The sequence below is a fragment of the Sciurus vulgaris genome (assembly GCF_902686455.1).
Source record: "Sciurus vulgaris genome assembly, chromosome: 1".
In the NCBI taxonomy this organism is placed as follows: domain Eukaryota; kingdom Metazoa; phylum Chordata; class Mammalia; order Rodentia; family Sciuridae; genus Sciurus; species Sciurus vulgaris.
Genome location: NC_136461.1, coordinates 23,361,159 through 23,385,134, shown reverse-complemented (window position 1 = coordinate 23,385,134; position 23,976 = coordinate 23,361,159). Strand labels below are relative to the sequence as shown.

The window sequence follows — 23,976 nt, the reverse complement described above, 5'->3', positions numbered from 1 at the left end:
TATAGTTCAGTTGGTAGAGTGCTTGCCTTGCAAGCACGAGACCCTGGGTTCAATCCCTAGCATGGCAAAAAAAAAAAAAAAAAAAAAAAGCATGTTTAATGGTAGAATGAGACAGACATTATTACCTGCATACGTGCATGATTACACGACTGGTGTGACTCAGCACCATGCACAGCTGGAGGACAGTTGTGCTCCATTTGTGGAAAGTGTGAAAAATGCATTCTACTGTCATGTTTAACCAATTAGAACAAATAAAAAAAAATAAAACATTTTTAAAAAGCATGTTGAGAGCCAGGTGCAGTGGGTATACCTGTAATCCCAGCAACTTGGTAGGGTGAGGCAGGAGGATGGGAAGTTGGAGGCTAGCCTCAGGAATTTAGCAAGACCCCATCTCAAAATGAAAAATAAAGGGTGGGGGATTGAAGCTGAGTGGTTGAGCATCCCTGGGTTCCATCCCCAGTAATGGAAAAGAAAAAGAAAAGAAATCATGTTTAGGAGAAAAAACTAGAGGTGTGGCCAAATGGCACCCTTGATAGAGAGATTAGTGTGGTTAGAAGGAAGTCAGGTGCTCTTTATCAAGACATGGGAAAACAACCCCCAAAGCATTTAGGGGGTGTTGGGGTACAGAGTGGGCAGTGGGAGGGAATGGCTGCCATGCCCATCACAGGCCCAAAGTGCTAGGGTTCCAGGGGTAAAATGGCTTTTGAGAAGGGGCTCAGGGCACCTATGGGACCTTGGGGCTCACCCCCCAGACCTGCTTTGTGTCTCTGCTCCCATGTTCTGGAGCGATGCTCCTCACCCACCCTGGCTGTAGCTCAAGCGGGCAGCCAGGGGCATCACTCTGAAGCACACCATGGGGAGTTGTGGCAGCCTCCATGTGGTACAAATTCCACTCGTGCACAAGAGGAGCAGAGCCATGGCTACCTCCACCTAGGTCTCAAAAGCCAGTTCAGACAGTCTGGGGACTCATCTGGAGAACTACAGTAGGAGCAGAGCTGCTGCAAGAGTCCCCACTAGGGCAACGTCCAGCAGAACTGCGGGATCAGGGCCACCAAAGAGCCTCCACCAGGGCAACGCTTGGAGGAGACATGGGGGCAGGGTTGCCTGAGACCCCAGACACGAGAGCCACCAATGTGCAACACCAATCTGGAAGAGCGGCTGGCACCCAACTCCAACCATGAGAGCCGAAGCATGGACTGCTCCCAGCGAAGCCATGGGGCAGAGCTGCCAGGAGCCATGCCCCAATTTGTCTGGATAGCAGAACATGAGTCAAAGATTATTCTCCAGCCCTAAGACGTAATGTCGTTTGTCTGTTGCATTTTTTACTTACTATAGAAAATTTAGCCCTTTCTTCTTTCCTATTTCTCCCTTGTGAAATGGGAATATCTATCCTATGTATGTCTTAGCATGGCATTTTGGAGGCACATATCTTAATTGATTTCAATCTAACTGTGGGAGGGAAATTTACCTCAGGAAGACTTGTACCTTGAGTCCCACCCATATGGTGTTTGGATGAGACTTTGGACTTAGACTTTAAAGTTGATACTGAAACAAATTAAGACTCATGGGTACAACCAGAGAAATGAAAGTTGTACCCCATTTGTGTACAATGAATCAAAAAGTAATAAAATAAAAAATAAAGAATATTTTAGTCATTAAAAAAAAGACTCATGGGGTTTAGGGTGGAATAAATTTATTTTTGCATGTGAAAAGGACTGAATTTTGGGAAGCCAGAGTATAATGCTATGCTTTGAATATTTTGTCCCCATCAGAATTCATGTTGAGGGACTGGAGATGTAGCTCAGTGATAGCACATATGCTCAGCCTGTGCAAGGCCCAGGCCTAAACACTAAACCAAAGTAACAACAACAACAAAATTCAGGTTGAAACTTATTAAGTGTGGCTTTGGGGAGGTGATTGAATCAGGAGTGAGATTAGATGTCCTAATCTCAGGGGTTGATGGAGGAAATCTGTCCCTTCTTTCACCTCTGCCTCTGCCATGTCAGTACACAGCACTCCTCCCCTCAAGAGGGGCCATCTTAGAAGCCAAGACTGGGCCCTCACCAGACAACTGAACCTGCTGACACCTTCATCTTGAACTTCCCAATCTCTAGAACCCTTAGAAATAAATTTCTGTTCCTTATAAATTGCCCAGTCAGTGTTATTCTGTTATAGCAGCACAAAACAGACTAAGACAGCACATTTACTATAAATATCCTTCATAAGATTAAAAAGTTCCCTTGAGGGAAGGATAGTACCTAGCAACAGGCCTGAACTCCTTCCCTCTTTCTCCTGGGGCCTGAGAAAAAAGAAATAACTCTGCTCAAATCTTATAAACACACTACTAACTATGCTTTTGATAAACACATGTTCAAACAATGAAAATGCAGAGGTCCTTGTTAAAAAATGATCAAGAGTTACCACTCAGCAACAGCAGAACACTCAACTAAACGCAGGCCCCTCTGAGTAAGGGCCTATGTGGCTGCACGGTTGCGCAACCACAAAGCTAGATGGCCTGTGGTCCACCCCCTCGCTCTGGTGACATCCCTGTTTCATAGACATGTTCCAATCTATTTTAGAGTCTTGACATCACCTCTTCTTCTGCCTGAAATGCTTTTCTGCTTCATCTGAGTGTGGCTCACTCCTCCTCATTAGGGACTCAGCTGAGAGGTCACTGCCACAGTTTGGGTCTTGAATGCCTCTCAAAGGGCACCTGATGAAGGTTTGGTCCCCAACCAGTGGCATATTGAGAGGCAGTGGCAGTGGGGCTTTTAGGAAGTGAGACCTAGTGGAAGAAAGTTAAATCACTGGGGCATGTACTTGAAGGAGAAATTGGGATCTCGGCCCCTTCCTTTCTCTCTTTGCTTCCTGGCCACATGGGGTGAAGAGGACTTCTCAACCATGTGCTCCTGCCATGATATACTGTGCCACCACAAGCCTAAAACAATAGGGTCAAATGACCATGGACAGAGCACTCTGAAATCATGAGCCAAAATAAACCCTTCATTCTTTTAAGTTGATTATCTCAGGTGTTCTGCCACAGTAACAGAAAGCAGACTAACACTCAGTCTCTGACACAATCCATTTTTTCCCAAATATAAAACATAATTTTCTTTTCCCTGAGAGACAATCTAAGGTCCTATACGCAAAGTCTCTATGATGTACTTCTTCATCTAGTTTAGATCTGGTAAAGTCTTATCTGCTTATGATTCAGTATTTCCAATATACAATGATAGAGAAGAAACAGAATAACTACAGTAAGAAAACTATCATTCACAAAGCAGTGATTGTGAAACTCCAGAAGTCACTATCCATGGCAGTTATTAAAATATCCAGGGCAGCAATAGCAAGGATTCTCTGTCCACGTGGGATTGTAAATCTTTTTTCTTCCCCCTGACACTGGGCCCAGGGCCTCACAGATGCTAGGCAAGTGCTCTACCACTGAGCCACAATCCAAAACCCAGGATTGTAAATTCTTGATTTGGCCAGCCCTGAATCTCTTCTCTGGAAGGATCTTCCTAGTCTGTTGTTCTCTATGTCCACAACTGAGGGGAATATTAGAGAAATATTCTCCTTGGCAGCTGTGCAGCCATGCTGGTTATTAATCTGTTGTCTATGCTCTGGTTTGTGATGCCAGAGCTAGATTCCAGAAACCGTGATTCTGTTCACCAGCTGCCAATAGAAGACATGAAGGAAACTGCCAAGCTGGAAGAGGGAGAAGGTCTGTCCTTCTTACCATTCCTATCAACACCACCTCAGCAACAATGTTCACCTGTCAGCTGCAGTTGTTCCAGTATCCACAGAGGATTTCAGTTTGTCCTTCCTACCATTCACTGAATGAACGTTGTTGTAGCCTCTCAGACACCGCGCACTACCAAGCAGCCTCCTCTCCTCAGATGACTACAGCTGGGGTTGTCAGAGTTAGCAAAGGAAAACATAGGGTACCAGTAAATTTGAATTTCAGATAAACAATGAATAACTTTTTAAAGTATTGACATGTTCCAAATATCGCATGGTGCTTACTTAGACTAAAAAATTATTCATAGTTTACCTGAAATTCAAACTTAATGGGATGTCCTGTATTTTACCTGACAAACCTACTTCTATCTTCTAAGCTGAAATAATTTTATTCTTCCCTTTCTTCCCATCGGGGTTGCAACTACTTTTATTTTTGGTACTGGGGATTGCTTTACCACCGATCTACCTCCCCCAGACTTTTTTGTTTTTTATTTAGAGACAGTCTCACTAAGTTGCTGAGGCTGGCTTTGAACTTGTGATACTACTGAGCCGTGGGATTATAGGCCTGCATCAATGTGCCAGGCTGGCAGCTACTTCTTGCAGTTACTCCTATTATGAATTTTTAATTTCCCTTTTTGCATTTTTGGTGCTGTACCAGCTGATTAACAATTACTTATGTTACATTCTCTCCCTTAAAATAATTGATTCCATTTCTGTCTCTTGATTAAATCCAGGATGTTAGACCAGAACAGCATAGACTTTGTTGCTGGTGTGGACTTCAGGGATCTAGCAATGACTTAACAGTTGAAATGTCCCAAGTTCTCACCAGTCAGGCCCACAGTGTTTCTTTCCACACAGTTGCTCAAAAACTTAGTAGGCTTCTAACCAGGTGTGGTGGTGCACACCTGTAATCCCAGCCATTGGGGAAGCTGAGGAAGGAGCATCACCAGTTCCTAGGCCAGGCTTAGCAACTTAGCAAGGTCCTGTCTCAAATTTAAAAATTAGGAGGACTGGGGATGTAGCTCATTGGTAAAGTACCACTGGGTGCAATCCCCAGTACCAAAAAAAAAAAAAAAAAAAAAAAAAAAAAACGAGAGAGAGAGAGAAACTTGGAGGTACAGTTTGAATTCCTTTTGAAGGTGGCCAGGTTACCGTCATCATGAATAATGGTCCCGTTAGGGATACAGAGCAGGTGTCTTTTTCAGCTGTGAGGACCGAATGATGGGTTCTAGTCAAGTAGCAGTCCAGGCTATAACAGTCCCTCCCTTAATAATGCTCTTCTCTCATTGTTCCTTGCAAACTTGCTAACTCTGCTGTGAGTTCTTCCTTTATTTATTTATTTATTTTTTTTTTTGTGGTGCTGGGGATTTGAACCCAGGGCCTTGGGTTTGTGAGGCAAGCACTCTCCCAACTGAGCTATATCCCCAGCCCAAGTTCTTCCTTTTGTCAAAAAACTTTGCTAAATGTAGCAAGAAGCAGTAGAGCCAGTTCATACCAGCAATCTGAATTTTCCTACTGCTGCTCCAAAGTTCCTGCCTCTATTGGCTTCTGATCTGTTTTCTAAGAAAAGACGAGCATCATTTTTTAAAAAAAATATTTTTAGTTGTAGATGGACACAATACCTTTATTTTGTTTATTTATATGCGGTGCTGAGAATAGAACCCAATGCCTCACACATGCTAGGCAAGCGCTCTACCTCTGAGCCAAAATCATAACCCACAGACATCATTCTTAATAAATATTTAACTTCTCCATTCAAAGCATCACCTATTTTCCAACCAGCAAAATCTGTTTCCTCACTGAACCAAATTCCACCTCCTGCAGGAGTCCACTTTTTAGATTCTGTTTCCTATGGTAACAGATACGAAATTCTAATTAAATTAGGATTTGTAAGTCTTAAAGACATAAAACACTGTAACTTAAACTCTGGATTTACTTTTCCTCATGAAATGAGAAGTCTGGAGAGAGACAGCCAAGACTGTATGGTTCTGTAAAATCATCAAGGACCCAGATCCAGGTTGCTTTTGCCATCCTGTCCTGCTATGCTTACCATGTAGCTTTTATATTTGAGTTTTCTTTATGATCACAGGATGACTGCTACAGCTCCAGTCATTAAGACCAAGTTCCAGGATTGAAAAAGAGGCGTGTAAAGGGATAGACAATATATACCAACTGATAGCCCATATTCTAAAGCCCATATTCTAAAGGCATTTTCCGGGAATAACTTCTATCTGTATTTTGCCACAGAATGTAGTCACATGGCCACTCCTATAAGTATAAGAGAAGCTACAGTATGTAATTTAAAAAAAAAACCAAAACTGGTGTATTGCTGTCCCGAACAAAACCAGCATTCTGTTAGTAAGAAGGAAAAGGGGACATCTCAGCTGGTGGGATCAACATTGTCAGCACATGCTAAGCGTGTGGTCCACTAGCCAAAAGCATTCCACATGCTATGGGCATTAGTTGGCATGTTTAAAGAGGGCATGGATTACACAAAAATAGTTTTGCTTCTATATGCCAGACATGACCAATCTGAAAAGGAATTTAGGTAACAGTTCCACTTACAACAGCATCCAAAAGAACAAAATATCTCGGAATAAATTTAGTTAAGGAGACGAAAGACATATATTGAAAAGAAGCAAACAAAATTACAGAGATTTCATCTTACACCAGTCAGAATGATACAAGTAACAATAAATGTTGGCAAGGATATAGGGGAAAAGGCACACTCTCACATTGCTGGTGGGACTGCAAATTGGTGCAACCACTTTGGAAAGCAGTATGGAGATTTCCCAGAAAACTTGGAATGGAACCACCATTTGACACACTTATCCCACTCTTCAGCATCTACCCAAAGGACTTAAGGGCTGAGGTTGTGGCTCAGTGGCAGAGTGCTTGCCTAGCACAAGTGAGGCACTGGGTTCGATTCTCAGCACCACATATTTAAAAAAAAAAAAAAATGAATAAAATAAAGGTCTATCAACATATCAAAATTTTTTTAAAAAAAGGACTTAAAATCAGCAGTCACATCAATGTTTATAGTAGCTCAATTCATAACAGCTAAGCTATATGCCTTTCAACAGATGAATAGATAAAGAAAATGTGGTTTATATACACAATGGAATATTACTCAGCCATAAAGAAGAATGAAATTATGTCATTTGCTGGTAAATGAATGTAACTGGAAACATTCATGCTAAATGAGATAAGTCAATCCCCAAAAACCGAAAGCTAAATGTTCTCTCTAATATGTGGATGCTAACACACAGTAAGGAGCAGGGGATAATGGAAGTTCGTTGGATTAGACAAAGGGGAATGAAGGGAATGGAGGGGGGATGGCAATTAGAAAGACAGTAGAATGAATCAGATATAACTTTCCTGTGTTCATATGTGAATACATGACCAGTGTAAGTGCACATCATGTACAACCACAAGAATGGGAAGTTATACTCCATGTGTGTTTGGTATGTCAAAATACATTCTGCTGTCATGAATAATTAAAAAAAATAAATTTTAAAAAGAAAGAAAAGAAGCAAACATTGCTAAAATGAAAGACCTAAATAGAAAGCTATCCAATGGAAGATAATAGTGTTAAGACAACAATATGCTATTCTTAAAACTCCAATGGACTCTTTTGCAGAAATGGAAAAATTTTTTTTTACAAATTGCAGTAGAACTGCAAGGGAACCTACACAGCCCCAACAATGTCAAAATAAAAAACACGAAATTTAAAGACCCTCACTTCTTTTTATATTTTTGAGACATGGTCTCACTATATTGCCCAGGCTGATCTGAAATTCCTGGACTCAACAATCCTTCCCCTCGACCTCCCACGTAGCTGGTACTACAGGTATGTATCACTGGACCTGGTTCCAGAGAACTCAACACTTTTTGATTCAAAACTTATTACAAAACTACTGTAATCAAAACAGAATGATGCCAGTATAAACATGGACACATAAATTAATGGATTAGAATTTAGAGACCACTTGATTTTCCACAAAGAAGCCAAGACCAATGGGTCTTCAACAAATTGGGTTGTGAGAACAGGTTAAAACATGCAAAAGAGAGAAGTTAGATTCCTATTTCACTCCATGTACAAAAATGTATCCAACCCAGTTGTGGGGTGACACATGCCTATAATTTCAGCTATTCAGGAGGCTGAGGCAGGAGGATCACAAGTTTGAGGCCAACCTGTGCAGCTTAGCAAAACCCTGTCTCAAATTTAAATAATAATTATAGACTGGGAACATAGGTATAGTGCTCCTGGGTTCAATCCCCAGTACCAAAAATTAAAACAAACAAACAAACAAACAAACAAACAAAACTACTCAAAATGAATCACTGACCTAAATAAAAGAACTAAAACTATGAAACCCTTAGAAGAAAATCTAGGGGTAAATCTTCAAGACCTCAGATCCAGATTCTGAGATTTGATGCCAAAACCAAAACCAACAAATCATTGATACATAGACTTTGACGAATTAAAAACTTTTATCAAGAATGTGAGACAGAGCCGGAGCCGCTGCCGCAGTCACAACCGCGGGCACTATGGCATCTGGAGTTACAGTGAATGATGAAGTCATCAAAGTTTTTAATGATATGAAAGTAAGGAAATCTTCTACACAAGAGGAGATCAAAAAAAGAAAGAAAGCAGTTCTCTTCTGTTTAAGCGATGACAAAAGACAAATAATTGTAGAGGAAGCAAAGCAGATCTTGGTGGGTGACATTGGTGATACTGTAGAGGACTCCTACACATCTTTTGTGAAGTTGCTACCTCTGAATGATTGCCGATATGCTTTGTACGATGCCACATACGAAACAAAAGAGTCTAAGAAAGAAGACCTAGTATTTATATTCTGGGCTCCTGAAAGTGCACCCTTAAAAAGCAAGATGATTTATGCTAGCTCTAAAGATGCCATTAAGAAGAAATTTACAGGTATTAAACACGAGTGGCAAGTAAATGGCTTGGATGATATTAAGGACCGATCAACACTTGGAGAGAAATTGGGAGGCAATGTAGTACTTTCACTTGAAGGAAAACCGTTATAATGTGACCATCAAGTGCCATCTGGATCTTAAGGGGGTTTCATTTCTCCAGCTCAGTCCATTGGAATAGCATTAGGTGTTTTTTTGTTTTTGTTTTTTCCCTTTCCACTGGGCCCTTCCAACACAGTGAATGAAGGAGATATCATTCATTTAAGCAGCCTGTCAGTGATTGCCATTAGACTCTAATATGGTTACTTTTATGTAGAACCCAAGGAATGCCTTCCTATCTTATTTTAGCCAAAACAACTGGTTATATGCCTCCCTTGCAGCAAGCCCTACAATGAATGTGATTGTCAATGTGAATAGTCTAGAATACTGCAAAGGGTAAGCAGATTGAATGCCTTGAAAGTATTATCCACTGGTCAGATGGTGAACTTTTTTCAGTATTATTTATAGTTGCACTTGATTGTAGTTCTGTGAGGCGCTGGAGCATTCATACACCTCACCTGCCTTGGCAAGCCTTCTTTTGTGACATGGCAGCACGAATATAACACTATGCATTAAAAGCACTTTTTTTTAAATGAGTTTAATCCCCCAAAAGGAATGCCAATTATGTTTCATTAACTTATCAATTTATCCTAGTACCTCAATGTTCATTCCTATTACCTGCATATCTTCTTAAAAGAAATAGCTGTTATTAACATCTTTCCATTGAGTGTACACTACTGAATACATGTAGGCGTTTTATGTTTACCATGTGAGTCTTCCAACACTAAAGATATTTTGAATATCAGTCATGATGGCAATTTCTGTATAAAAGAGCCTTAAATGGAACATTGTTTTGAGATCAAACTCCCCACCCTCACAAAAATGGCCACGTTGCAATAAAAATTGTGGCATGTTAAAAAAAAAAAAAAAAAAAAAAGAATGTGAGAAGACAACCGACATTATAGGAGAAAGTATTTGCAAACACAAATTAAAACCATAAAAAAATACCACTTCATACACAATGGGATGACTATGATAAATAAGACAGATAATATAGCGAGTAAAGAGGTAGAGAATAGAAACCCCCGTCCATCGCTGTTGGAATGTAAAAACGGTCCAGTCACAGTGAAAAGCAAATTGGTGGGTTCTTCAAAAAGTTACATGTAGGATTGGCATACGTCCCACAAATTCCACCCCTAAGGATATATCCAAGAGAAATTAAAACTTGTCCACTGAGAAACTTGGACACAAATATTTGTAGAAGCATTGTTCATAACAACCAAGAGGTGGAAACAACTCAAGTGTGTTAACGGATAAACAGATAAGCAAAATAAGGTATTTACAAACGATAGAATATTATTCAGCCAAAGGGAGAAATGACAGACTGATATTTGCTACAATTTAGATGAAGCCCCAAGTCATTATGCTAAGCGAAAGACAACAGACACAGAAGGTCACATTTTTGTGTGACGAAGGTCACATTTTTGTGTGACTCTTCTTATGATGTATCAGGATTCTTCAGAGAAACAGAACCAACGGAACCAATAGGAGACAATTAGGAAGAATTCCTCAAAATAAATTGTTGCGGAGAGAGAGGTGTATGGGATTTTTATTTTTTTATTTTTGGTACTGGGGATTAATCTCAGGGGCACTTAACCACTGAGCCACATCCCCAGCCCTTTTTCATATTTTTTTAATTTAGCGACAGGGTCTTACTAAGTTGCTTAGGGCCTCACTAAGTTGCTGAGGCTGGGTTTGAACTCACAATCCTCCTGCCCCAGCCTCCTTTCATGGAATTTTGGAAGCTGAGAAGTCCCACAATCTTCCATCAACAAGCTAGAGACCCAGGAAAGCCAGTGCTTTGGATTATCCAAGTCCAAAGGCCTCAGAACCAGGAGAACTGATGGTCTGCATCCCAGAATAAGTGCAGGATGAGGTGACATCCCCCAGCTTAAGCAGTGAAGCAGAAAAGAAGGGGTGAATTTATTCTTGTTCTGCCTTTTGTTCTGTTCAGTACTCAACTGATCAGATAATGTCCACCTATCCTGAGGAGATGATCCACCTTACCAAGCCCACCAACTCAATTAGTAATTTCATCCAGACACTCCCAGAAATAATGTTTAGCCAGAGGCGTGGGCATTCCCTGATTCAGTCAAGTTGACACATGAAAATAACTATTACATGTGATGTAGCCAAAATAGGCAAATGCATAGAAAACAGATTCATAGTTACCAGAGGAGAGGGGAATGAGGAATGGGTATTTCTAAATGATAAAAGGTCAAACTAAAGAGAGTTGGTAGTTGCACAACATTGTAAGTACACTAAATGCCACTGAATTGTACACTTTAAAATTATATGTTAAGTTGAGCACACACCTGTAATCCCAGCGGCTCAGGACGCTGAGATAGGAGGATGGCAGGTTCGAAACCAGCCTCAACAATTTAGGGAGAGTGTCTCTAAAATAAAAATATAAAAAAGAACTGGGGATGTGACTTAGTGGTTAAGTGCACCTGGGTTCAATCCCCTGTTTAAAAAAAAAAGAAGACAAAGTAGGTTACATGGATTTTTACCTCCTATTTTTTAATGTAGGGGAAAAAGTAGTCATGGGCACATCAGTACATCACTTAATCCAGAAAATCGGTTAGGTATAGATCAATTAATAGATGTTTTTCTAATACATTTATGCCTAGCTATGAAACTAGATAAATTCCTCAGTGACAGTGTAAGAACTGCCTACTGAATCCCAAAGAAGTGTTTCCTCTCTTGCCTAAAGAACTTGATCCTCCCTTAATTGAGAAAATTATCCTTAATGCTGGAGAAAACAAGTCCCTTCTGGCCCCTGGGCCAGAACCAAAGTCTAAACCCAGCAGTCTCAGGGAGGGGGACAAAAACCAGACAAAAATAGGGAAGAGTGGGTCTATCTGAAGAAGAAAAAAAAAAAAAAAAAACTTGCAGGAAGTTACTATTTTGTTTAATGAAAAAAACCTGGGGACTATTTACGGCAGTGGATTCAGAGGGTAGTTAACTAAAAAAGCCTAACTATAATTTTAGATCAAAATGAACTTATTGATTTGAGTATATTACTGGCAATTCTGCATCCAGCGTGGTTCCTGTGACAGCGGGCAGCTGTTATTCTAGCAATCTGGTGTTGGTTTATTCAAACCTGAACACCACGCTGACCCATCATTAATTTGTATGACAGTGGAAATCTCTTAGCATAAATTAGAGGAAGAAATTTAAAGGTGTCAGGAGGCAAGAATAATTTATTGAACCTATATATATATCTTGCTGACCAATCCAATAATTATATTCCTTGAAAAGGTCCTGAATTTACTTCCATTACCAAAGTTAAAGGACAATTGATGAGGAAATTGCCAAAAATCATTTAAAAGCACTTTACTGACCATCTTCACTAAGGCAGAAAATGTGGTGGACTGGTCTGCATTTGAAATGACTCTGGTCTCAAGGAGGATGGGAAGATCTGGGTTGGTAGAGGCAAGGTGGTAGCAGTTCCCCACCAAATACAAACTAGGAAGAGTTACCAATAAGCAGCAGGGTTGACACGAAATCAGAAGGGTCTGACCTACAGAAATCTTGAGAAACAACTAACTGATCATGTATAGCCTACCAAGTTCCCATTTAACTTTTATAACAATAACAGAAAAAAAAATCTCAAAGCCCAGTAAACGGAGGCCTGTTTTGACACAATGGGACAATGGTTAATTTTTATCTCTCATGCAATTCCCATATGTGAATCAATTCACAGGTGTCAGAGCATTGAAAAAAAAAATATATATATATATATAAAACCCTTAAGGATGGACTGGGGTTATGATTCAGTGGTAGAGCGCTTGCCTTGCACATGTGAGACGCTGGGTTCTGATCCTTAGCACCACATAAAAATAAAAATAAATAAAGGCATTGTGTCCATCTGTGACAGGCTGACAGATTTGGCTCCATGGAAATATTACAGGCTAGGCTATATGGGCAATGACTAAACAGACTCCACTTTGCTCTGAGACTCCATGTTATGTAGGAAATATGCCTCTCCTCTGGGAACACCCCGCCTCTATGCCCTGTCAACAATTGCTTAGCTTCTCCCTTGGGAACACCCTGCCTCTGTACCCATCATCAGTTAATGACATGGTTAGCAATACAAAATGACAACTCTTATGTGATGAAAAATTGTTCTCTTTTGATTCCTATTTCTCCTAAACAATGCACCATGTGAACGATGATGTCAACAATGATTGTGTGGATGTTAGTAACCGTTCTTTAGTTTGTACCTAGGTAAGGGTCATTTTGACCCACTTCCCCCTCTGCTGATGATTTCATGATGTTAGTTTGTTAGTTTTGAATCATAGCAACACTTATGATTGATGTGATTTTTGGTATAAGAACCCCTGCAATCCTATGGTCGGGGCTGTTCTCCCAGTAGCCCTTTTTGGGGCATTGTGTGAGATAGTCAGCTGGCCGGCTAAAAAAACTCTCAAAATTGGACTTCTCATTGGTGATCGGTTTGTTCTTAAGTTGCGCCCTACAACACACTACAACTAAAAATATTAAAAAAAAAAAAAAAAAAAAAAACTTAAGAAAAAGGCTAATAATAACAAGTCCAAACTATGACTTTTTCTCCTGACATTCTCCCAAAGATGTGTGCTCAAATACCTAAACGTTTTGGGGATAATCAGATAGTCGCAACACTAACTCCTGGAGACCACAATGCCTCTGCACTGTACTGGAGTGTAGGCTTGGCTTGTGGAATGAATGATTCAGCGTCCAGAAAGAAAAATAGACCATTCTAAATATTTCAGGCACAAACTATAAATTTATTTAATGTAAGGACTTGCTTACAAAGACATTGGCAATGCTGAAGGAGCTAAGGGTAAAATTGACATGATCCAGAACCCAGAAAACTGCTACTACCCTTGGAAAAAGCCTACAGACCCACTCTTGCTACTGACAATACTGGAGGACCCACTGCTGTCAAAGGGGACACCAGCTGAAGCACAAGGGTTCTTCCTTCTTCCCACTTCAGATGTAACCAAGTCCTTTTCATTGGCAGAACCTCACTGGGACCCAGCTATCAATGGAGTCTGGGAAGTATGGTTTGCTAGTTTCTATTTCTGCTAGTACAGGGTAGATCACAAAATGACAAGTGAGAGGCTAATTACGAAGACATGAGGTGAGGTGTTGGGAGTCAGGTGGCAAGTGGAATTTTGACTAAAATCCACTTGAGAGAGGATCTGGTTCCCAAATACATGGGGTGGTTTTGTCCTTATTTGTCTAATGGAAGAAACATCCTAAACCACTGTCAGAATCCTACATTGGCTCCCAGATAATAGGTTAAAAACTGTTTTTAGGGGTTGGGAATATAGCTCAGTTGGTGGAGTGCTTGCCTCACATGCACAAGGCCCTGACTTCGATCCCCAGCACCACAAAAAACCAACAAGAACAACAACAAAAAAAAACTCTGTTATTAGAAGAAAAGCAAAACAGATTCATTGAAGTTCTTCATTCCTACCAAAATGTCAATTAAATTTAAAAACTCCTGAAAGCATGGCAAAGATTAGTGCCAACATCAGCCAGGAATGGCGGTGCACGCTTGTAATCCCAGCGACTCGGGATCCTGAGGCAGGAGGATCACAAGTTCAAAGTCAGCTTCAGGAACTTAGCAAGGCCATAAGCAATCTAGCAAGACCCTGTCTCTAAATAAAATCTAAAAATGGTTGGGGATATGGCTTAGTGGTTGAGCTCCCCTGAGTTCAATCCCCAGTAAAAAAAAAAAAAAAAAAAAAAAGATTAATGCCAACATCAAAGACTTAAAACACACAAAGCTGGTGATCTGTGTCACATCCATAACCACGTCTTCAGTTTGGACGGTGGAAAAGACAGATGGTCCCGAAGAAGGCAAAGGACTATTAATCAAATCAAATGTGATTGTAAACTTAATCAAGTAGTGGCTCCATTTGCAACTGGCATTCCACGGGTGGTTTTGGGTGAGAATATCTCAGAAAACTTGATCAAACAAATGGATTTTTCTCCATTATGACCAAGAATAGAAGAAGCAATTCCTTTCTAATCCGACCTCAAAACCATGCCAACCCTTCTGCTCTGTATTCTAATTTAGTCTGCAGGAATCTTGACTCTGCCACCATCTGTATCAGTCAATGCAGGGCAGGAAACAAGCTGCTGTAGGTATTTCTAGCAGATCTTATTTGCCAGCAGTCATAGCTACAGAAAGGTGACATAAACTGTTCCTCCAAATCTCATGTGGGTGTGTCTACTTAAAGGAACCTAATTCACTCCCAGAGCCTCAGCTGCAAGGGAACCTGGGAAATACTCTTGGAATGAGAGGGTGGGATAGCGGTCAAGAGGCCATCCAAAGACACAATGTTATAGATAGATAGGAATAAGTTTTGATGTTCTGTGGCATGGAAGGGTAAATACAGTTAACAATAAGCATTGTATATCTTTGTTGTGTGTATGGGGTGCTAGGGCTTGAACCCAGAGCCTTGAACACACTAGGCAAGTGCTCTAACACTGAGTTACATCCTCACTTTTTTATTTTGAGACAGACTCTCACTAAATTGCCCGGGTTGGCCTCAAAGCTGCAGTCTTCCTGCCTCAGCTACCTGAGTAGCTGAGATTACAAGCGTGCACCACCAGGCCTGGCCATTGTATATCTTAAAATAGCTAGAAAAGAGCATTTAGAATGTATCCACCATAAGGAAATGAAAAAGGTTTAAGTCGATGGATATGTTTCTTACCCTGATTTGATCATTATCCAGTGTATGCATGATGAATCAAAACGTGGTTCAGTGGTAGTGAAATTGCCTAGCAAGTGTGAGTCACTGGGTTCACTTCTCCGCACTGTATATAAATAAATAAAATAAAGGTCCATTGACAACTGAAAAAAAATTTTTTAATTTCCTTGTTCCTCCCGAATATGCATAATTGTTGAATGTATAATTGTTATTGATTTGGTGTCCCATCAAATACTTGGTAGCAGATGAATTGCATAAGACTGTGGTCCTGAGAAAGAGCAGCAATTTGTGTCACTGGAGGAGGCACCTACTCTGGGTTCAGGTTTGCTTTCCCTGCTCCTCATTTATCTCTGCCAGAACCTTCATATGTGGACTTAATCCACCAACTTTTTTTTTTTTTTTTTTTTCTTTGTACCGGGGATTGAACTCGGGGGCACTGGATCACTGAGCCACATCCCAGCCCTATTTTGTATTTTATTTAGAGACAGAGTCTCACTGAGTTAGCACCTCACTGTTGCTGAGACCAGCTTTGAACTCATGATCCTCCTGTCTCAGCCTTCCGAGCTGCTGGGATTATAGGTGTGCACCACCACATCTGGCTTAATCCGACATTTTAGTGTCCTACACAATACCATTTCTGACATGGAATCCACTTCGTGAGAAAGAAAGTGAAATAGTGAGCTGACACCACAGAATTCATTGGTTTAGTTTGTGCCCCATGAATCAGGCTTCTGGAATGGTGGAGAAACCTATTAAAGGCCCAGGAACAGAATCAATTTACACTTGGTACACAGAGTACCACAACACCTTGTGAGACTGAGTTGTCTACAAGAAGTATATGTTACATCCAGAGTGCTCTTTCTCCCTCAGCCAGACACATAGCTCAGAAATGAGCTGGATGAAGGAATAGCTTCTCACATCAAGACTTTTTGACTCACACAGAAATTATTTGTGGGGCTGGGGAGATAGCTCAGTCGGTAGAGTGCTTGCCTTGTAAGCACAAGGCCCTGGGTTCGATCCCCAGCACTCCCCCCCCCACAAAAAAAAAAAAAAAAAAACAAATTATTTGCTTCTTGGCCCATGACTGTAGGGAAGGAGGTATGTTGGCATTAGGGGAGAAGTATCTCCAACCAAGCAATACAATTTTTCCACCAAATTGGAAGTTGAAACAATCATTCAAATATTTGGGGATGATTCATGCCACTGAATGGAGAGGCAAAAAAAGAAATTAAGATACTCTTGATAATCAAGAACTCTGATAATCAAGGGGAAACAGGTTGTTACCAAGGAGTGGAGGCAGGGAGGTATCGTGGTAGACTCTGCTGCACTCTGAAGGATTCTATTCCTCTGCAATATCCTGTGACCCAAGTCACTGTGAGCCTACAGTTGTGTACAAGAGAATCCCTAGGGCAGGATCTCTCAGGGATGAGGGGTTGGGTCTGTCCCATGGGCAAATAACTTGACCATCTGTTGCTGACTGAAGGTGGATGGAACCTGGAATTACAGTGAAGGGAAGTCATGAATGCAAATGAGCCTTAGCATGGATTGCAGAAGGGAGAATTAGTCTCTACTTGAATTTTCTTTATCCAAGTATGTATTTACATATTTAAATAATTTCCCTCTTCATCCTTCTAATACTCTTGACTCCAGGTGGTTATAGCTGGAGATTAGATTAGTTATGGGTTGCAGATTATTGAGAAGGAATGGAAAAAGAATTGGAGAAGTAGGTCAAGGCATTGGTGTGCCTTCCTTGGGGAGTAACTAAAACATTTTAATTACAGAAGTGATAGCTGCTTTATGCTAATTGAGAAGTAAGTCCAAGTTTGGGACACAGAGGGTGAATCGTGCAGCAAATGGGGTATATGAGATAGTTGATGTCTGGCCCAACCCTTTTGGGATAAACCTGACCATTGTCATGAAGGAAATTCCAATTCTCACCTCCTACTGCTGGGTCCTTCCTCAGAAGCGTAGGGTGAGAGATCTCCCCACTCCCAGGTACAGTCAGAGAGCAGGCTAATGAGGTGTGAGTCCCAAAAAATGTCGCTGGAGGCAACTGGAAAGACATTATGATAATGACTTTACCAATGCAGAGAACTCAGTATAGAAATACAAGGGTGGCTTGTACCCCTAAGCCAGTCCACAGCGCCACCTTCTGGGAGTGTGGCTGACAGAGCCACCCCAGAGCCAAAGTCATCAGCTCTTTTTGAAGCAGCATCCTTTGCTCTTTGGACCTCAATAATCTCCCCTTTTGGTGGTTATAAGAGTTATATGAGGGGCTGGGGATGTCACTCAGCTGGTAGAGTGCTTTTCTCGAACGCACAAGGCCCTGGACTCAATCCCCAGCACCACACGTACAAAAAAGAGCTACATGAGACAACAGTGCCCAACACACAAAGGATGCTCGCCTTTTGTGAATTACAACGTGATACATAAATATCTGGGAAGCTGGAAGAAACAGATGCAAATCCCACATCAGGTTAGGCGTGCAGACAACCAGGACCAGGGGTGTGCTACTAAAAGTTTAACAATTGGCTTGGGAGGAGACCGAGACATGATTTGTAGTTTTGCAGGTTTAATGGCATAAACAACTCAAAATAAATAAATGCTTTTCTTTCTCTCCCTTCTCCCTTTCTGCCACTATTGTCTCTAGGGAGTTCTGTAGAGAGATTAACTTCACCACTTAACCATTGATTGTAGACTCCACCAATTTTAAGCTACCAATGTGATATCACTGAATGTGTGGTTGGGAAAAGATGTAGCAAGTAGTAGGCCATTATATCATATTTCTAACATAAAGAAAAAACAAATCTAAGTCATTTTAAGAGCACAGATGATAGTGAAGTATATAAAAATAATTATAGCCTATAATCTCAGCTACTAGGGAGGCTGAGGCAGGAGGGTCACAAATTTGAGGCCAGACTGGGCAACATATCAGACCCCTCACTCAGATGTTAATTACTGTGTTATAAGGAGTTTGGGGGTAATTAGTACCTTTGTTGATATAGTTTTTATTTAAGTATAAGTTTATACAATTTGTTTTTTAAATAATGATTGTGTTCAACAATCAGTTCATAAAATTCCTGAAATGTTAACATCAGCTCTAGAAGGCTGAACTAGAATCATTCTACTGGCTTTTAGGCATTCCCTGCACTGCCTCTACCAGCAACTTAGGCATCTTCATTTTGCACTGGGTTCCACAGTGTGTTTAGCTATTCCTCCTGCTAGCTCTCCATGCTGGAATCTCCATGGCAGAACCAGAGTGGATTTGGGCCTTTGAAACTTCTAGAAGGTCTAAAAAGCTTGAGTCACCTCCCATGATCATTCTCTCTAAAGGAGCCAGGAAGGCTCTCAGGACTACTCAGCCCTGCCTGGAGAGTAGGAGCAGGCTTCACGTGAATGAGTCCACAGCACCATCTGGTGGCACCTAGTGTCAGGGGTCCTTGAGGAACCAGAGCCGGGATCCTGGGGCAAGAATCATCTGCCAAAAGGGGTCTAGCAGTGCTGAATGGGGGATTTAGGTCAAGGGAGCATCTGAGGATCAGGGATAGGTGAATTTGGATGTACATCAAGTACCACAAGAGACCTTAGAGTCCCAAGGATGGTGAATAAACTGTTGCAGAGAGAAAAAGAGCAGTGCCCATAAACCAGTAATAATAAAACCCTGCTCTGCGGACTTCCAATCCAGTGTTCTTCCAACATACTTAATTCACCAGCTGATTTTTAGCTGTCTAACTCAGAGCCTACCTTCTAGTGTTGAAGACAGGGGAAAGGGGCCAAGACAATAGCGGTATAGGTAGGATATTATGCCATGTGATGTGTTTTGATTGTTTTCTTTAACCCTCACAAAAACCAGAGCAGGATCCCCATTTTAAGAATGAAGACACTAAAGCCCGAGGAAATCAACTTGCCCAAGATCACACTGCTGTTAAGTGGCTAAGCTGGGATTTGAATCCAGATCCACTTGATGACAGAGGTTATGTCAGTGAAGGAAGAGGGAGCCACATGCCAGGGTATGGGAATGAACAGCGGAGGAAGAAAAAAGAATTCCAAGGAGAGTCTCACAAAGTCCACCAAGCACTAATGACCTCATGGGCAGCACTGTGCTAGGCCTGAGGGTGGAAGAATGAGATAAGGTGCATACGGTGAAGGACAAGATGTAGTCCTTGCCTGTCTGCAGCTTATCCTTTGGGTGGGGTGTCAGGACATCAGGCTCAAAGAAGTTAAGACATAACATATGAGATGTGCAAAAACTTGATTTTAGTAGTTGACCTTGGGTATAAACCAGAGTTCTGTTATTTTCCATTTCTCGGAATCTCAGGTTCTTCATTTGTAAAATAAAGATTAAAAACAATTCCTATCTCATAGAGCAACTGAGAAGGCATCCTGTTTAAAATGCTTACCTGTTTAATAAATGGCCCATTAGATCTGTTAATAGTAGAATCTGATAATTTGATCACATCTTCACAGTACAAGTCATTTCCTGATTCAAAACCTTTGGTGAAGGACTGAGTGTCACAAAACAAACACTTTTGGTGACTCTCCTCCATCCTTGAATTTTAAGCCCTGAATACAAAGGATTTTGGAATCCAGATCTTAATGACTTTTACAGTCTCACATCTATCTCCTCTTTTTCCTTTTCATTTTAGTTATTCTAGACTGTTCCAAATTAGTCCTTGTTCTCCTTGCACTTATTCTTTCATTCACCCAACAAATCATGCGTTATACATCAGACACTGTGCTAGGTGCTGCAGATAGACAGGTGAACAAAGCAAAAATCCTACCTTCGTGAAGGCAGAAGGAGGAAGACAATTAGAAAAATAAAATATATAGTATGTTGGATGGTAATAAGTGATATGAAGAAAAAAATTGAGTAGGGAATGGAGATGCTAGTGCTGGGGATTCAAAATGCCAATTTTTTTTTTCCGGTCCTGGGGATTAAACCCAGGAGCACTCTACCACTGAGCCACATCCCCAGCCCTTTTATTTTTTATTTTGAGACAAGGTCTAAGTGGCTGATACTCAAACTTGCAATACTGCTGTCTCAACCTCTCAAGTATCTGGTAATACAGGCGTGGGCCACAGCACCCAACTGCAATTTTAAATAATGTGGAAAGAAAGGGTAAAAAGAGGGGCTGCGGTAGTAGCTCAATGGTAGAGCACTTGCCTACCATGTGTGAGGCACTGGGTTTGATTCTCAGCACCACATATAATCTAATGTATACACACACACACACAGACACACACACACACACACACACACACATATCTGGGTTTGGGTTGTAGCTCAGTGGTAGAGCACTTGCCTCACATGTGTGAGGTACTGGGTTTGATCCTCAACACCACATACAAAAATAAAATAAAGATATATGTATCTTTTGTGTGTGTGTGTGGTGCTGGGGATTTGAACGCAGGGCCTTGAGCTTGCAAGGCAAGCACTCTACCAACGGAGCTATATCTTCAGCCTATATATATGTATACATATATATATATATAAATCTTTTTTAAAAAAGAATGGGTAAAAAGATTATGTTTGAATAAAGATCTGTAAGAGGTAAAGTTAGAAGCCCGTGGATATCTGAAGTAAGAGCATTCTAAGCAGAAACAACAAGTTCAAGTGTCCTAGGTCAGGGAAGATTCAGAAATTTTCAGGAAAACCAAAGTAGTGACTGCCTCTGGAGCACAGCAACCAGTAGTGCAAGGTCATATCAACCACGTAGGACCTGCAAGGAGAATTTGAAGAGGCACTGGCTTTTATTCTGAGTGAAATAAAAAGACATTGGAGAACTTGGGTCAGAGGAGGTTTGTGATCTGATATATATCTTATTTAATTGTGATGAAGTATATATAACAGAATTTTACCATTTTTGCTTAAATGGCTCATGAACTGAACCAATGAACAGTTCAACATAGTAAGTTCACTCACATTGTTGTGTAGCCAGCACCCTCATCCATTTCTCAGACTGTTCATCTTCCCAAACTGAAACTCTGTATCCATTAAACAAAAGTCTCTATTTCCAAATTTCCAAGCTGAGGACCTAACTCAGCAGTAGAGCACTTGCCTACCATGCAGGAAGCTTTGGGTTCCATTTCTGATGCACACACACACACACACACACACACACACACACACACACACAGTTGCTATTCCCTTCTGTACCCAGTTCTGAGTGACCACCATTCTACTTTCTGTCTCTATGAATTTCACTATTTTAGGTACCTCCTATAAATGAAATGACACAATATTTGTCCTTTTGTAACTGTCTTATTTCACTTAGCATAATATTTTCAAGGTTCATCCATGTTGTAGCATATGTCAGAATTACTTTAAGGTGAATAATATTCCATTGTAAGTATATTTCGCATTTTGTTTATTCATCCATTAGGAGACACTTAGGTTGCTTCCATCTTTTGGCACTTGTGAGTGATGCTGCTATCAGCCTGGTTGTATAAATATCTGTTCAAGTTCCTGCTTTCAGTTCTTTGGGGATATACCCAGAAGTGGAATCACTGGATCACATGGTAATTTTATGCTTAATTTTTTGAGGAAATGCCACACTGTATTCCAACACCAGATGAACCATTTTACATTCCCACCAACTTAGGTTTTTAAAAAGATTACTTTCAGGGAAAACTAAAACTAAACTTAAAGAAGCAAAAGTGGATAGAGAGATACCAGTTAGGAGGTTCCTGTGGTTAAGCAGGTGACAGGTGATGGTGGCTTGGATCTACCAAGTAGCAGTGGAAGAGGTGAGCAGAGAGTAGATTCTGGTTTTCTTTTAAAGGCAGAACCAACTGGATTTGCTGAGGGATTAATTTTGGAGAATGAAAGGAGAGTAATCAAAGATAACTACTGTCAGGATTTGGCTTGAACAACAGATTGAAATGAGATTGCTATTTATTTACAGATGTAAAGTTTGCAGGAACTTTAGGTGGATACATCAGAAGTCTGGGGACATGTTGAGTTCAGTATACATTAAAATACATTATACATTAAAATAGACACAATGATCCTGGTATTCAGGGATGTTTGGATTGGAGAAAAATTTGAGAGTTGCTAGCATATGGATGACATTTAAAATCACAAGACTTGATGAGATCACCTCATGAATGATTATAGAAATGGAAAAGAAGAGGGGCAAGCTCTGGGGACATGCCAGCAACAAGACAGCAAAGAACACCAAGAAGGACATGCCCACAGGTAGGAGGAAGTCAGGAGGGCATGGCCATTCCAGAAGTCAAGTGAAGAGAGCATTTTTATTTTTTTATTTAGGTAATGGGGTTGGATCCCAGGGTCTCAGGTGCGTGAGGCAAGGCCTCTACCTCTGTGCTATAACCCCAGCCCGGAAGAAAGCTTTTGAAGAGGAGAAAGTGGTCAACTCTGTCATGTAAGATGCTGATGGTTCAAGTAAGAGGAGAACCGAAAATTGGCCATTGCTCTGTGGCCCTCAACAAGTTATTTCAGTGGATTGTGGGGAGGAAAAAACCCGAGCTAAAGGAGTTCAATAACGAGTGGAGAGAGAGAGAGAAGTTAGGGACAGTATTGGCAACTCAAGAGTTTTGCTATGAAGAGAAGTAGGTAAATGGTGGGGGCTCAAGAGAGGGTTTTTGTTTGCTGGCTTGCTTTTAAGATGGACTTAACGTATATATGACAGGAATAATCTCATATAGAAGGAAGAACAGGTGGGGCAGGGTGAGGGAGAGTGGGGGAATTACTAGAGATTCATCCTTAGGACGGAGCAGAAGCAATGAGATCAAGAGAAGGGTCTGACCTTCACTTCCACTCCTGCAACCTTGCAGGAGGGAAGGCAAAGCATGGGGGCGCACATGCAGGTAGTAGATGAGGCGGTGGGAGCTGCGGACACTCCCCCACGCCACCCACCCCGCTAACTCAGTGGAATTCAATCTCCCTCTCCTGGCGGTCTCCGGACCACATTCAGTTCATGTTTTGAGCAGAGCAACCAGGAGTTGTGATAACTGAATATGTGTCTGCCTCTCCCATATTCTGGGAGTCCTTCAGAGGCTGCCTCGAAGTCTCTGAAATTTCCTTCACTCTCCAAACTCTGGCCCGGAGGCTGGCAGGCTGAGCGTTGAATCAGCCCGAAGAGACAGCCCGCAGCAGCTACGCAGCTGGTTTCACAAAGGGGGGCGGTCCTAGACGTGCGCTCCGGGATCCAGACGTTCGAGCCAGCCCCCTCCCTTCCTCCCGTTAACTCTCAATTCGCTGTCCAGCAAGCCGGACGGACATGGCCCACAGAGGCCACCGTATCGGACGTCAGCTGCTACCCACAAAGAGTTAAGGTCATTCGGGGCGGGCCCTGAGGATGGGTCCGAATAAGGATTGAACCGAGAGATCGGAGGCGGAGTTTAAAGGCAAACTCAGGACTGAAACTGGACAGAGTTCAGGGAGGCGGGGCCTAACGATGGAGAGGGGCGGGGATGGGGCTGAGGGCGGGGCGGGAGCGCGGATTGGGCCGCGCGCTCCGGGGCGGTGCTT

The 23,976-nt window shown here is 41.5% G+C and overlaps 1 protein-coding gene across 1 annotated transcript; it reads left to right on the top strand.

Annotated features, from left to right (window-relative positions):
* The first annotated feature begins 8,255 nt into the window (after positions 1–8,255).
* On the top strand, positions 8,256–9,248 carry LOC306654629 (cofilin-2-like). The gene has a single exon (XM_079128425.1). The coding sequence runs from the start codon at positions 8,290–8,292 to the stop codon at positions 8,788–8,790; it is 501 nt and encodes a 166-aa protein (XP_078984551.1). The 5' UTR covers positions 8,256–8,289; the 3' UTR covers positions 8,791–9,248.
* The last annotated feature ends 14,728 nt before the right edge of the window (positions 9,249–23,976 follow it).